This window comes from Bombina bombina, chromosome 8 (genome assembly GCF_027579735.1).
Source record: "Bombina bombina isolate aBomBom1 chromosome 8, aBomBom1.pri, whole genome shotgun sequence".
In the NCBI taxonomy this organism is placed as follows: Eukaryota; Metazoa; Chordata; class Amphibia; order Anura; family Bombinatoridae; genus Bombina; species Bombina bombina.
In genome coordinates this window covers 96,725,719-96,742,732 of record NC_069506.1, presented here as the reverse complement: position 1 = coordinate 96,742,732, position 17,014 = coordinate 96,725,719, and the positions used below count along the sequence as shown (strand labels likewise).

At 38.7% G+C, this 17,014-nt stretch overlaps 1 protein-coding gene across 3 annotated transcripts in view; it reads right to left on the bottom strand.

The window, feature by feature from the left end:
* The window catches only part of AGRN (agrin), a 735,367-nt gene that overhangs the window by 165,429 nt on the left and 552,924 nt on the right, over nt 1–17,014 (bottom strand). For all 3 annotated transcript variants that reach the window (XM_053690462.1, XM_053690463.1, XM_053690464.1), the window contains one exon: nt 15,920–16,120. In XM_053690462.1, coding sequence (XP_053546437.1) covers nt 15,920–16,120 — 201 coding nt within the window. The remainder of the gene's footprint in view (nt 1–15,919; nt 16,121–17,014) is intronic.

The window sequence follows — 17,014 nt, the reverse complement described above, 5'->3', positions numbered from 1 at the left end:
TGCAAAAAAGGAAAGAACATGTAAACATTGGGTATTTCTAAACTCAGGACAAAATTTAGAAACTATTTAGCATGGGTGTTTTTTTGGTGGTTGTAGATGTGTAACAGATTTTGGGGTCAAAGTTAGAAAAAGTATGTTTTTTTCCATTTTTTCATCATATTTTATAATTTTTTTATAGTAAATTATAAGATATGATGAAAATAATAATGGTATCTTTAGAAATTCCATTTAATGGCGAGAAAAACGGTATATAATATGTGTGTGTACAGTAAATGAGTAAGGGAAAAAGTACAGCTAAACACAAACACTGCAGAAATGTAAAAATAGCCCTGGTCCCAAGCGGACAGAAAATGGAAAAGTGCTGTGGTCCTTAAGGGGTTAATATAACAGTGTTAGTTATGCAAAACTGGAAAAGCATTATCTATCTTTTTAAACAATAACATTTTTGGTGTTGACTTTCCCTTTAACAGGATTTAGAAGCAATTTCTCAAATATTGGTAAGGTAGCTACTTAGCTGGTACATGATCAATAAGACTGTCGTTTTAAGAAATACAGGGATTGTTGTAATGTATTATTTATATATATATATATATATATGTTTTTAATGTAGTCAATCTCACCCCATGCTGTGATAGACAGACAGGCAGATCTATAGAGAACAACTAGCTTGGTAGGCAGAAATATTCATAAAGTACTCACACAAAAAACAAGATTCTTTGAAAATTCAAAGTCTGCACAAAACGTTTAAGCTCTGGTCTATTTACATAAACTATCACCAGTTATAAGAGGATAAAAGGCAGAGGAACGGAGAAAAGCCTCACTTTCAAATCAGTAGTGAGTGGGCATCCTCCTCCCTGCATGTCTTCACACCATCCCTGCATAACCCCCCCAACCCCATGCGAGCCATGCTGCGTTAATGAACTCATGGTAATTACACTTGCGCTGAATACGAGACGGGATATTAAAGGCTCTGCTTATAACTGATCACCCAAAAGCCGGAATCACCCCCCGAGCGTTGCTAGGAGACTAGTCAAATATACCCTTATTATCTGGAACTGTGCAGCTCCCCGGAGAAACGCAGAGCAGAGAAACAGGACACAAACGTTCATCCTCTGCGCTTTCAATGGAGAGCATAATACAACTGGAGGATTAAGCAAATATTATCATCTAGCCGTCACCCAGTGGTAGCTGCTAGAAAAAATAATAATGTTATCGGCAAATGTTTATAAACTGAAGAGTTCTGAAAACCTGAAATGTACAGTTACAAATGCGTTTCGTTTTCCTACATTGCCAAAAACAAATACTGCTTCATAAGCGGCTATGTATCAGTGGCAACCTCAGTAATATCTGTGTACTCCCGTTTCTTCTTCTTCTTCTATCTCTGTTGCAGAGCTTTACATATTCTGACTCTTCACAAAACGTGCACTGGGTGGAAGATTTTGTGCGTAGAGTTTCTTTCCCATTCAAGATGGCAGTCAAAATTGTAAAAAACTGGTAACAGAATTTGTGCGACCACTAAGCCAAGTGTAGTATAACTCTCAGTCTTAAAAGAGTCCATGGCAAAGAAAGTCTTAAAACAAAAGATACAGATATTATGTAATGAAAATATTCAACACATTTTTTAAAGCTTTTTATTTATATTAAAATAAAACTATACAATAGTGGGTGCGTGCTTACAAATGTAAAACTTGACTGAATCCGAAGAATATTGTCATTACAGTATGGGTATCCTTTTGGATGTTAAGAGCCAAGTCTGTCATGCATACCTGATAGTTCTCTTCTTTAACTCTTCTCTGTATGCAAAATAACTGGCCTATGTATATTAGCATAGTAAATGAGCTTGAAAAAAGTTTAACCTATACAAATCTAATATAATTACAAAAAGCTCCAGTTGAGCTTAAATTAATTCCATTAAAAAAGGTGACCCATTGAACACAAGCAATCATATCCCTGAATTCTGTTTCTAGCCAGAAATGTATCCAAACCATGTTTAAATATATCTAAGGTATTAGCATTCACTACCTCCTGTGGTAATGAGTTCCACAATTTTATTGCTCTTACAGTGAAAAATATGTTTCAGTTGCAGGAGATTAAATCTCCTTTCCTCCAGCCTTAATTTGTTTCCTCTTGTCACAAACAATGTTCTTGGAATAAACAGAGTTTCTGCCATCTCTGAATATGGTCCTTAAATATATTTACATAAAGTAATTGTATTAAATCTCATTTTCCATTTACCTGGCCATTCTTCTAATTTTTGCAGATCCCCTTGTAAAGCAAGTTCGTCTTGCTCTGATCTAATGACCTTAAACAACTTTGTATCATCTGCAAAAATAGAGATGTTGCCGTTTATTTCTTGCTCCAAGTCATTAATAGCATGCTATGTGGTTGATCTTGGTATATAGGAATGTTGGCAATTTCCTAATGTGTGGCATCCTGGGAATAGCTAAGAAAGGAGGGTGGACTTTTGTAAGTGGTGACTAAGGGTTTTACCTGCAGATTATTTTAGCAAGTAGCTATATACCTTGAGACTATAACATACAGAAGTGAGGTACAGCTCTCTACTATTCTGTATTTTGAGGGAATAAGACAGGTTTGGAGCTGTGTCCTGTTGTCCTTCCTGAAGCTTTCACTGCCCTCTTGATGCACCAGCTTATGTAAATGAAACTTAAATGGACATGAAACTCAAATTTTTTCTTTCATGATTCAGGTAGAGAATACAATTTTAAATAACCTTCCCCAATTTACTTCTATTATCTCATGTGCTTCATTCTCTTATGGTATATTTTGCTGAAGAAGCAGCAATGCAATTCTGGGAGCTAGTTAAGGCACTGGGAGGGCCAATGGCATGAAGCAAAAATGTGTTTCCACCAATCAGCAGCTCTTGGCCTACCTAGGTATCCTCTTCATCAAAGGATAGGAAGAAAACAATACTAATTAGGTAATATAAGTATATTGCTTAATATCACATGCTCTATCTGAAACATAAAAGAAAAAATGTGGGTTTCATGTCCCTTTAATACTGCACCTAACTCCACCCAGAAATGACCAAGCTTCACCGAACACACCTGATCTGTCAAGACTCATACCCGAGAACTACAGGCACTAACCACACGTCACCAACAGCAGCCAACTGTTCCTGTTCCCCACACCTTCAGAGTACCCAGACTCATTCCGTAACCTCTCGTTCTCAACAACATAGGGGCTGCATTATAGAAGGTATGGAGAAGAAATCCACATAAATACAACCAGCAAAAAAAAAAATATTATTAAAATGCTACGGACAGTAGCTTATTAATATAACTCCAAACACATTTTATTTAATGTTCTCTTATAAAGAACATTATTATTCCCAGTCAAAGTGCCTATTTCAAAAATAATAATGAGTCACAACGTAAAAGGTGCTTCATAATTTGAAAGTGATAATTATCTAAACGTAGTGGGGAACAACCGAAATGGTTATGATCTTGATAAGGGAAAGCATCAGTCACACAGTTGTGATGTGGGAAGCGACTCTGGTAGAGAATACAGCAGGTAGGTACCGCGCTATATAATTTTCAGATACTTAAAGTCTCAGAATCACAGTTTATACAGCAAATAATCTTCTATCCCTGTAACTTTGCAATCAAAAAGATGCTTTAAAGATCTTATAAAGATTGTAATGTTCCCAACATTGTAATTTTAATAAACAAAGAAACTCACGTTGGGTTATAAAACATTTTACTATATTAGTGCAACAAACACTGTAGCTATTAAATAAATTCTAGAGGCAGCGCCACTTTAATACCGGTAGTTGTGCAACTACATAATAAATAATACAGCTCTTCAGTGTGATTTAAAGGGACCGGAATCCACAAAATTTTCTTTCATGATTTGGATAGAACATACAATTTTAAACAATTTTCCAGTTTACTTCTATTATCAAATGCACTTCATTTTCTTGCTATCCTTTGCTGAAGGAACAGCAGTGCACTAGCTGAACATATCTAGTTAGCCAATCACAAGAGACAAATGTGTGCAGGCACCAATCAGAAGCTAGCTCCCACTAGTGTAGGATATGTGCGTATTCTTTTTCTACAAGGGATACCAAAAGAACAAAGCACCTTTGAAAATTGAAGTGAATTTAAAAGTGTTTTAAAATGACCTGCTCTATCTAAATCATGCAAGTTTAATTTTGACTTTCTTATCCCTTTAAATAAACCGGCTTTTAAAAGGTGGCTATTTATTTTAAAAAGCCATTAATCAATACTATTGATACGGCATTCATCTTTAATATCCCTCCATGTTTCTAAGAGTAAGACTGCAATTTCCTCTCGCAAATCTAGGGATGGCAGCAACTTCATAGCAAAAGATATGTAGCGTAGCATTCTTGCCTGGTGTAATCTGGCAGCGAAGGAGTTTAGAGATGGAAATACTAAAATCAGCCGCACTTTCAAGTACTTGAACACAAATCAATGCCCTTGCAATGGATTCATATACAGGTGCAACATAACAGGTGCAGAATAAACACCAGCTGTCCAGCCATAGACGTTCCTTACCCTGCCAAACAAGCGCATAATAAATGGAGCACAATGTCAGATTTTAAAATGGTGACTTGCATAATTACCGAACCACATGTCCTTCCTGAAAAATCAACATCCCTAAATAAAAAAAGTTACAGCAGAGAAAAGGCTGATCTAATGTGGCTTTTCCTTGCAAATCCTGCCAGCCACATGCCAACAACAGGCCTCAAATAAAAGATGTCCATAGAAGACTTCAGATAAAAAAACTGCAGCCCTTTTCAATCAAATACCCACATCAAGCCTTAGATCAAAACAATGCCCTTTCCCCCTCTGTCCGTCAAATGCTCTAATCTGTTAGACGCAGCAAAACTATGTGTTTAACTCCCCCGCAGCAGGGACACTGCTGATTGGATCAGCGGCAGTTTCAGCTCCTGACCAGAAGTGGCAGTTTCAGATGTGGGTCCAGGGAGTTCTTTAACTATGGGTTTAACCCTTTTGCATAGTTTAAACACATAGCTTTTCTGTGTCGCTAGTGATAAAATAACATGCTCTAACGAATTAGATTATATAATTTTATCACTATAATGGCCCTTTCAAACTACAAAAGGGTATCATGTCTGCCGCACATCGATAAATGCCGAAAGCATACGCTGTCGTCATTAATCATTGCACCAGCAGTTCTTGTGAACTGCTGGTGCTATGCCGCCCCCTGCAGATTCGCAGCCAAAAGGCCGCTAGCAGGGGGTGTCAATCAACCCGATCGTATTCGATCAGGTTGATTTCTGTCCGTCGCCTCAGAGCAGGCGGACGAGTTATGGAGCAGCGGTCTTTAGACCGCTGCTTCATAACTTCTGTTTCCGGCGAGCCACAAGGGGCATCAAGCTCTATACGGAGTTTGATAAATCGGCCCCAAAATATTGTATTTATCACTTCTACTGCATATCTATTTAAATGTGTCTGTCAGTCTGTCAGTGTTTCTTTACAAAGCATTCACTGAGAAATGTATGGAGATACTGTTTTCAGTAGAACCCCAATTCTAGCATTCGTAAGATATGACAGCTTGTACTGGTCTAGAAACTCATAATGTTACAGAAATGATTGTGCTACAAAGCCTGTCAATTAAAGTCAATGTAAAGTTGAGTGTACTCACTCTCGTCATAGGATAGAATTTAAAAATGTAGGCAGACTTTCATTCATCAAATTTGTACTATTCTTTAATATTCTCTGATTTTTACTTTTTAATGCTATAACGATAAGCTCCGTGCCTCTGCCTGCTATATCGCTCAATTGATTGACGGATGACGAATCTGCAATCCATTAATCGTTGTGTGTCGTCGCCCCCCCCCCGGGCTAGACTTTGGGGAAAGGGACCTACATTTTTAAATTCTTTCCTGTGACGTGAGCGAGAATGCTCAACTTTACATTCAGGAGCGAAACTACAGGGGGTGCAGAGGTCGCCCTTCTTAGATTCTTGCACCTGGGCCCTCATCTCAAAAAGCAGACAATAAAATATTTTTTGCATGAAAAGGGTCAAGTTCAAACAAATAAAATGTATATTTATAGTAACAGGAAATATATATATACACCCGATCAAGCAGCGTTATATTTATTGTTTTTTATTTCTGCACCACTACCCAATTATGCATATATACATTTTTAATTATAAGAATATTTGCTGGAAATTGTCTGTTGTGGGTCCGGAGTGAGTTAGCTGTGTCACTAAGAGGGTGACACCATTAGTTTGGTGGTTCTCAATATGTGAGTACCCATCAAAGGGATATTTTGTGTTGGGGTTTCATTAGTCCACAGGATACGCTATGTGGCTCCCCCATTTGTGTTTTTTCTAGGTAACAGGAAACGCATGCTTAGCTACAGCTGATCTATAGGGCTTTATTGCTCATTAGCTAATGAGGACAACCCCCCAGAAATTGTGGGTTTTCCAATTCTAAGAACTCAAATTGCACATGGCAGGTATCTTTGCTTACATAATGACTGTGGCTAGCATACGTCCCTGCTTTTCAACAAAAGATACCAAGGGAATGAAGAAAAATTAGAAACTGAATGCTCTATCTGAATCATGAAAGAAAAATTGTGGATTCAAAAAAAATTTCATACTCACCTATAATATCAATTTATTGCACAACTGCAGAAAAAAATATTGTAATTACAAAGCGTTTACTGTCCTTTTTAATAAAAAAAAAATGAATTGATTGCCCGTTTACGCGTTGGCTAAACAATGCGAAAGAGATATATTCAATATTGTTAAGTTCTATATTAAAGTAACCTTCAGACCTAACCTCCAACCCTTGCTGCTCCTACTAAGTATTTATTTTCGCATAGGAACGGATTATCAAAAAAAACAGAATTTATGCTTACCTGATAAATTACTTTCTCCAACGGTGTGTCCGGTCCACGGCGTCATCCTTACTTGTGGGATATTCTCTTCCCCAACAGGAAATGGCAAAGAGTCCCAGCAAAGCTGGTCACATGATCCCTCCTAGGCTCCGCCCACCCCAGTCATTCGACCGACGGACAGGAGGAAATATATATAGGAGAAATCATATGATACCGTGGTGACTGTAGTTAGAGAAAATAATTCATCAGACCTGATTAAAAAAACCAGGGCGGGCCGTGGACCAGACACACCGTTGGAGAAAGTAATTTATCAGGTAAGCATAAATTCTGTTTTCTCCAACATTGGTGTGTCCAGTCCACGGCGTCATCCTTACTTGTGGGAACCAATACCAAAGCTTAAGGACACGGATGAAGGGAGGGAGCAAATCAGGTCACCTTTACGGAAGGCACCACAGCTTGCAAAACCTTTCTCCCAAAAATAGCCTCCGAAGAAGCAAAAGTATCAAATTTGTAAAATTTGGCAAAAGTGTGCAGTGAAGACCAAGTCGCTGCCTTACATATCTGGTCAACAGAAGCCTCGTTCTTGTAGGCCCATGTGGAAGCCACAGCCCTAGTGGAGTGAGCTGTGATTCTTTCAGGAGGCTGCCGTCCGGCAGTCTCATAAGCCAAACGGATAATGCTTTTAAGCCAAAAGGAAAGAGAGGTGGAAGTCGCTTTTTGACCTCTCCTTTTACCAGAATAAACAACAAACAAAGATGATGTTTGTCTGAAATCTTTAGTAGCCTCTAAATAGAATTTTAGAGCACGGACAACGTCCAAATTGTGTAACAAACGCTCCTTCTTTGAAACTGGATTCGGACACAAAGAAGGTACAACTATCTCCTGGTTAATATTTTTGTTAGAAACAACTTTAGGAAGAAAACCAGGCTTAGTACGCAAAACCACCTTATCTGCATGGAACACCAGATAAGGAGGAGAACACTGCAGAGCAGATAACTCTGAAACTCTTCTAGCAGAAGAGATTGCAACCAAAAACAAAACTTTCCAAGATAGTAACTTAATATCTACGGAATGTAAAGGTTCAAACGGAACCCCTTGAAGAACTGAAAGAACTAGATTTAGACTCCAGGGAGGAGTCAAAGGTCTGTAAACAGGCTTGATCCTAACCAGAGCCTGAACAAATGCTTGAACATCTGGCACAGCTGCCAGTCTTTTGTGAAGTAAAACAGATAAAGCAGAGATCTGTCCCTTAAGAGAACTTGCAGATAATCCTTTCTCCAAACCTTCTTGTAGAAAGGATAGAATCTTAGGAATTTTTATCTTGTTCCATGGGAATCCTTTAGATTCACACCAACAGATATATTTTTTCCATATTTTATGGTAAATTTTTCTAGTTACAGGCTTTCTAGCCTGAATCAGAGTATCTATTACAGAATCTGAAAACCCACGCTTTGATAGAATCAAGCGTTCAATCTCCAAGCCGTCAGTTGGAGGGAAACCAGATTCGGATGTTCGAATGGACCCTGAACAAGAAGGTCCTGTCTCAAAGGTAGCTTCCATGGTGGAGCCGATGACATATTCACCAGGTCTGCATACCAAGTCCTGCGTGGCCACGCAGGAGCTATCAAGATCACCGAGGCCCTCTCCTGATTGATCCTGGCTACCAGCCTGGGAATGAGGCTAGGTTGAAGGTCCAAGGTGCTACTAGTGCATCTACTAGAGTCGCCTTGGGATCCCTGGATCTGGACCCGTAGCAAGGAACCTTGAAGTTCTGACGAGACGCCATCAGATCCATGTCTGGAATGCCCCATAATTGAGTTATTTGGGCAAAGATTTCCGGATGGAGTTCCCACTCCCCCGGATGGAATGTCTGACGACTCAGAAAATCCGCTTCCCAATTTTCCACTCCTGGGATGTGGATCGCAGACAAGTGACAGGAGTGATCCTCCGCCCATTGAATTATCTTGGTCACTTCTTTCATCGCCAGGGAACTCCTTGTTCCCCCCTGATGATTGATATATGCAACGGTCGTCATATTGTCAGACTGAAACCTTATGAATTTGGCCTTTGCTAGTAGAGGCCAAGCTCTGAGAGCATTGAATATCGCTCTCAGTTCCAGAATGTTTATCGGGAGAAGAGACTCTACCCGAGACCATAGACCCTGAGCTTTCAGGGATTCCCAGACCGCGCCCCAGCCCACTAGGCTGGCGTCGGTCGTGACAATGACCCACTCTGGTCTGCGGAAGCTCATTCCCTGTGACAGATTGTCCAGGGTCAGCCACCAACGGAGTGAATCTCTGGTCTTTTGATCTACTTGAATCGTCGGAGACAAGTCTGTATAATCCCCATTCCACTGTCTGAGCATGCACAGCTGTAATGGTCTTAGATGAATTCGTGCAAAAGGAACTATGTCCATTGTTGCAACCATCAATCCTATTACTTCCATGCACTGCGCTATGGAAGGACGATGAACAGAATGAAGTACTTGACAAGAGCTTAGAAGTTTTGATTTTCTGACCTCTGTCAGAAAAATCCTAATTTCTAAGGAATCTATTATTGTTCCCAAGAAGGGAACTCTTGTTGACGGTGACAGAGAACTTTTTTCTCTGTTCACCTTCCATCCGTGAGATCTGAGAAAGGCTAGGACGATGTCCGTATGAGCCTTTGCTTTTGACAGGGACGACGCTTGAATCAGGATGTCGTCCAAGTAAGGTACTACTGCAATGCCCCTTGGTCTTAGAACCGCTAGAAGGGACCCTAGTACCTTTGTGAAAATCCTTGGAGCAGTGGCTAATCCGAATGGAAGTGCCACAAACTGGTAATGCTTGTCCAGAAAAGCGAACCTTAGGAACTGATGATGTTCCTTGTGGATAGGAATATGTAGGTATGCATCCTTTAAATCCACGGTAGTCATAAATTGATTTTCCTGGATAATAGGTAGGATCGTTCGAATAGTTTCCATTTTGAACGATGGTACCCTGAGAAATTTGTTTAGGATCTTTAGATCCAAAATTGGTCTGAATGTTCCCTCTTTTTTGGGAACTATGAACAGATTGGAATAAAATCCCATTCCTTGTTCTCTTATTGGAACTGGATGTATCACTCCCATCTTCAACAGGTCTTCTACACAATGTAAGAATGCCTGTCTCTTTATTTGGTTTGAAGATAATTAAGACCTGTGGAACCTTCCCCTTGGGGGTAGTTCCTTGAATTCCAGAAGATAACCTTGAGAAACTATTTCTAGCGCCCAAGGATCCTGAACATCTCTTGCCCAAGCCTGAGCAAAGAGAGAAAGTCTGCCCCCCACAAGATCCGGTCCCGGATCGGGGGCTATCCCTTCATGCTGTTTTGGTAGCAGTGGTAGGCTTCTTGGCCTGCTTACCCTTGTTCCAGCCTTGCATTGGTTTCCAGGCTGGTTTGGGTTGTGAAGTAATACCCTCTTGCTTAGAGGATACAGAATTAGAGACTGGTCCGTTTCTGCGAAAGGGACGAAAATTAGGCTTATTTTTAGCCTTAAAAGACCTATCTTGTGGGAGGGCGTGGCCCTTTCCCCCAGTGATGTCTGAAATAATCTCTTTCAAATCAGGTCCAAATAATGTTTTACCTTTGAAAGGAATGTTAAGCAATTTTGTCTTGGAAGACACATCCGCTGACCAAGACTTTAGCCAAAGCGCTCTGCGCGCCACGATAGCAAACCCTGAATTTTTCGCCGCTAATCTAGCTAATTGCAAAGCGGCATCTAAAACAAAAGAGTTAGCCAATTTAAGTGCTTGAACTCTGTCCATAACCTCCTCATACGAAGATTCTTTACTGAGCGATTTTTCTAGTTCCTCGAACCAGAAACACGCTGCCGTAGTGACAGGAACAATGCATGAAATTGGTTGTAGAAGGTAACCTTGCTGTACAAAAATCTTTTTAAGCAAACCCTCTAATTTCTTATCCATAGGATCTTTGAAAGCACAACTATCTTCGATAGGAATAGTAGTGCGTTTGTTTAGAGTAGAAACCGCCCCCTCGACCTTGGGGACTGTCTGCCATAAGTCCTTTCTGGGGTCGACTATAGGAAATAATTTCTTAAATATAGGGGGGGGAACAAAAGGTATGCCGGGCCTTTCCCACTCTTTATTTACTATGTCCACCACCCGCTTGGGTACAGGAAAAGCGTCGGGGGCACCGGAACCTCTAGGAACTTGTCCATCTTACATAATTTCTCTGGAATGACCAAATTGTCACAATCATTCAGAGTAGATAACACCTCCTTAAGCAGTGCGCGGAGATGTTCTAATTTAAATTTAAATGTCACAACATCAGGTTCAGCTTGATGAGAAATTTTTCCTGAATCTGAAATTTCTCCATCAGACAAAACCTCCCTCATGGCCCCTTGAGATTGGTGTGAGGGTATGTCAGAACAGTTATCATCAGCGTGCTCTTGCTCTTCAGTGTTTAAAACAGAGCAATCGCGCTTTCTCTGATAAGTAGGTATTTTGGATAAAAGATTCGCTATGGAGTTATCCATTACAGCCGTTAATTGTTGCATGGTAATAAGTATTGGCGCACTAGATGTACTAGGGGCCTCCTGTGTGGGCATAACTGGTGTAGACACAGTAGGGGATGATGTAGTATCATGTTTATTCCCCTCATTTGAGGAATCATCTTGGGCAATATCATTATCTGTGGCATTACTGTCCTTACTTTGTTTGGACACTATGGCACAATTATCACATAAATTTAAATGGGGAGACACATTGGCTTTCATACATATAGAACATAGCTTAACTGATGGTACAGACATGTTAAACAGGCTTAAACTTGTCAACAAAGCACAAAAAAACGTTTTAAAATAAAACCATTACTGTCACTTTAAATTTCAAACTGAAAACACTTTATTACTGAATATGTGAAAAAGTATGAAGGAATTGTTCAAAATTCACCAAAATTTCACCACAGTGTCTTAAAGCATTAAAAGTATTGCACACCAAATTTCAGAGCTTTAACCCTTAAATTAACGGAACCGGAGCCGTTTTTACATTTAACCCCTATACAGTCCCAGCTATATGCTTTGCTGAGACCCAACCAAGCCCAGAGGGGAATACGATACCAAATGACGCCTTCTATAAGCTTTTTCAGTGATTCTTAGCTCCTGACACATGCATCTGCATGCCTTGCTCTCCAAAAACAACTGCGCATTAGTGGCGCGAAAATGAGGCTCTGTCTACAACTAGAAAAGCCCCCATCTGAAAAAGGTGTCCAACACAGTGCCTGCCGTTTTTTTTAAAACGTTCCCCAAGATTATAATACCAATTATTAGTTAGAATCTGCATAATATGCCTAAAGCAATCGTTTTAGCTCAGAAAAATGTCTACCAGTTTATAAGCCCTTTTTGAAGCCCTTTATTCTTTTATGTTTAACTAAGAAAATGGCTTACCGGTCCCCATGAGGGGAAATGACAGCCTTCCAGCATTACTTGGTCTTGTTAGAAATATGGCTAGTCATACCTTAAGCAGAAAAGTCTGCTAACTGTTTCCCCCAACTGAAGTTACTTCATCTCAACAGTCCTGTGTGGAAACAGCAATCGATTTTAGTTACTGTCTGCTAAAATCATCTTCCTCTTACAAACAGAAATCTTCATCCTTTTCTGTTTCAGAGTAAATAGTACATACCAGCACTATTTTAAAATAACAAACAATTGATAGAAGAATAAAACTACATTTAAACACCAAAAAACTCTTAACCATCTCCGTGGAGATGTTGCCTGTACAACGGCAAAGAGAATGACTGGGGTGGGAGGAGCCTAGGAGGGATCATGTGACCAGCTTTGCTGGGACTCTTTGCCATTTCCTGTTGGGGAAGAGAATATCCCACAAGTAAGGATGACGCCGTGGACCGGACACACCAATGTTGGAGAAAAAAAAAAGAAAAAACTACAGTACACAGGCCTTGTGCCAGAAATCAATTTTATAAGCCTGTAATGAATTTCTTACATTTGATGAAGGTCATCAGTGACGGAAATTTGACATTTCAGACCTTGCAGAGATTGTTTGTTTTCAGGCATATTTAATAGTACAAGATATGTTGGATAAATGAGCAGAATGTGGTTATGGAAACCTGTACAAGCCCAAACATCCTTGACAGCTGAAACAATCAACACCCTGATGTGTTAAAGGGACATTACATTTGAATAAAACAAAACAAAAAGTCTAGTATCATATTCTTGGTTTTGCAGTTCTCACAACCGGGAATTTGTGTCTGCAAAAATAACATGATCTTAAAAGGGCAGAAACCCACAACTCTTTCATGATTCAGATGGAGCGTACAATTTTCAGATTTACTTTTTTTTAATCTAATTTGCTTAATTTTCTTGGTATTCTTTGTTGAAGAACAATGCTATACTGGGAGCTAGCTGAACACACTGGATGTGCTAGTGACAAGCAACTAGCTCACAGTAGTGCATTGCTCTTGAGCCTGCCTAGGTATGCTTTTCAACAACGGATTCCAAGAGAACAAAGCACATTAAATAATAGAAGTCCTTTGGAAATCTTTAGCCTACATTTAGCCACCAATCAGCAATCGCTACCCAGGTGCTAAACCAAAAATGGGCCGGCTCCTAAGTTTACATTCTTGCTTTTCAAATAAAGATACCAAGAGGACAAATAAATAAATTATAATAGGAATAAATTAGAAAGTTGCTTAAAATTGCTGCTCTATCTAAATTATGACAGAAAACAATTGGGTTTCATATCCCTTTAAGTTTGAGGGCAATAGGGGGACATTTTGAAAATTAACCCGAGAGCTGATCTCGGTTTAATTTTCGGAGCGCTAATTGCTACCGCAAGCTCGCAGGTTTCATTAACCAGCCACTTGTAATGGCTGGTTATTTATCGTGTACCCGTAAACAGGTAAACTTGCACGTTTACGGGTGAATGATAAATTAGAGCTCCACTTGTAATCTAGCCCTTTATCAGGCCATGCAAATTTGTCAACAACGGGCGGACTATGTGCTGGTATTAAATAAACAAAAACAATGTTTATAAATTGATGAATTCACATCTTTGTATATGTGTTTAAGAAACAGTGGTATACACAGGAGAACAGAATCCTGTTGCCTAATATTGCGCTACATAATTAAAAAGTGCTGCTCAATCAACCATAATATTCTAACAAAATGAGAGCGAATAAATAACTGGTGGAAGACAGATACATTCATCTCCTGGATCCTGCCCTCACAAAGGTCAAACTTATCATTTATTTATTACACTGTAAAACGTATCACTATAAGCAATAAAAAACAGACCTTTCTATTAAATAAACTGTACATACACTCTGTCTTACGCACTAATTAGATTCTATAAACAGCAGTAAAGATTGTACTAAAGGGTTCGGTGCTTTTTGTATTTAAGTGCATTTAAAGGGACATCAAAATGCAAAAAGGAATTTCTTGAATGCGTTCGAGCATTATATTTTTGTGATACTGCTCACATATTAAACCCTGCACAGACTAGGCACTAGCGACAAATTTAAACCATTATCCGATTGGTTGTTCATCTGGTGACCTCACAGAGACACGGACCAATCAGATCATGCACTAACGGCTGAGGGCAGACATGCTCCAGAGAGTTTTCTTCTAATCAGAGCCTCGGGCACCGCAACGCCTCTGGGAACCTAACCATAGGTCCCACCCCCCACAATGTGCTTTTAAAGGTTCTCTGACAGCATGCGTGTGCATCAGATAATAATCTGACAGACAAATGTCCGTCGGATAACAGTCCGGTCTGTCCGAGAACCTTTAAAAGCACGTTGGGGGTGAGACCCATAGTTAGGTTCCCAGAGGTGGTTGCGGCACCCTAGACTGATTAGAACAGAACTCTCTGGAGCGTATCTGCCCTTGGCAGTTAATGCATGATCTGATTGGTCCATGTCTCTGTGAGGTCACCGGATGCACAACCAATTAGATAATGGTTTCAATTTGTCGCTATTGCCTAGTCTGCAAGGGGACCAGCTAGTTCCCAGATAAAGCAAACAATTTAAAAAATTTTTTTATCAAAACGTGCACATTATTTTTATATGCAGACTCCACTTCCTACTAAGCATGTGCAAAAGCGCACAGTATATACGCATATGCATGTTGTGATGGGCTGATGGCTGTCACATGATACAGAGAGAGGAAAATTAGATTAAAGGGCCACTAAACCCAAAATCTTTCTTTCATTATTCAGATAGAGAATAGAAATTTAAACAACATTACAATTTACTTCAATAATTTATTTTGCTTCATTTGTTAAATATCCTTAATTGAAGAAAAAGCAATGCACATGGTGAGCCAATCACATGATGCTTCTATGTGCAGCAACCAATCAGCAGCTAGTGAGTATATCTAGATATGCTTTTCATCAAAGAATATCAAGAGAATAAAACAAATTAGATAATATAAGTAAATTAGAAAGATGTTTAAAATTGCATTCTCTTTCTAAATCATAAAAGAAAAAATGTGGGTGGCATGTCCCTTTAACTTGAAAATGTGCTAGAAAATATTCTACTACTCATTTCAAATTCAAAGTAAATGCTATTTTATTGTCTTTTAATTGTGCATTTGTCAATTATTCCATTCTATTATTCATACTGTATTTAAGGGTATTTAACTATCAAAATGTGTTTATTTTCCACTTATCGCTGAGAGACAGCATCCCTGACACTTAAAGATAAACATAATCAAAGGGCTTTTTATATTGTATGTCCCTGACTTCAAATTACTGGAAATACTGCTATCAAAATTACAAATGTAAATGTTTTCAAAGCATTTTTGAATGTACATTTTTTGTGCGCTGATTTCTGATATATTTATATATACTTACAAACTTTAATGCCCTTTAAAGAAGCATTTTTTTCTTTTGTACCAAACTGCACCCTTTTAGATTTTAGACAATTCGAAGCCTGTTTTGATTTACTGGAGTCAAAGTTCAGGATACAGAATAAATAGACAATTTTTGCTGTAAAATTGGCCCAGAAGCTGGAATTGCCTTTCAACAAGAAATCATAGGAGAAATAAGAGAAAAAGGAAATTGTCTTACCGTCTTCACAAGAGCCCGTACGAGACACCTCTATCTTCTTTTTCTTCATACACGACGTAGCTTGAAGCTGACACTGGTTATCGTAGGTTACCCCATCACTACCGCACACAGGAAGGTAGGCTTGCTTATTGCACACCATGCACACACATTGTCCGTCTACACATTTTGCGCCAAAAGAGCAGATGGTGTTTCCACAAGTTTCTAAGTGAAAAGACAACAAATATTACAGTTAAGGAATCGTTTGCAAGTTTGGTAGTACTAGTATTATCCAGCATTAAAAGCAGCCGGGTGTATTCTTCAAAGCAATATGCAATATGTATTTAGATCTGGAACTTTCAGTGTTTTTCCTGGTTACCTAAGATTTCAAGTCTCATATGATATAGCTAAATAGTCAGTGGCTGACTGACTACAAGCGACAGGCAAAAGTTGCACCTTTGACATTCGATTTATAGAACATATATAAACATTTTAATATTACATCTAAATAGTGATATTGTGTATATGGAAAACCAAATACTAAACTCTGTATTTCATTTTATAACTGAATGTTATGTTTGATAAAGCGAAAAATGATAGGAATATTCAAGTGCTATTTAATATTTAAATTTTATATTCAATAATTCAATATAATTTTCAATCAAAGAAAAACTTTTCATAGAAATATTCAAGTTTTTCATTTGACGACTGAATGTTACTTTCAATATTAAATTCAATAACTGAACATTACAATTGATAAAAATAAAAAAGTAACTATTTCATAATTGTATATTTATACAAAGGAGCCAGCATTCACCATTTATACCTGTAACTAATGTAGTGAAATATTTACCCATCCTACTGGCTACGTATACAATGGTTTCTTCTTCACAGGCTAGCTGTAGATCAAACTGTTTACTAGAAAACTATATGACCAAAATACAAGTTGTCACACACTAAAATGTTTTTATTGTATGAAACAAACCTTTTTTTGTCTTGGAAAAAAAAAAAAAGAAGATGATCTGCGTTACATGATGCTCTATATTCCTTTTTTTTTTGGGGGGGGGGGGTTGTATCCCTTTAAACATATCCCAAAGCTGCTAAAATGTAAACTGAAGC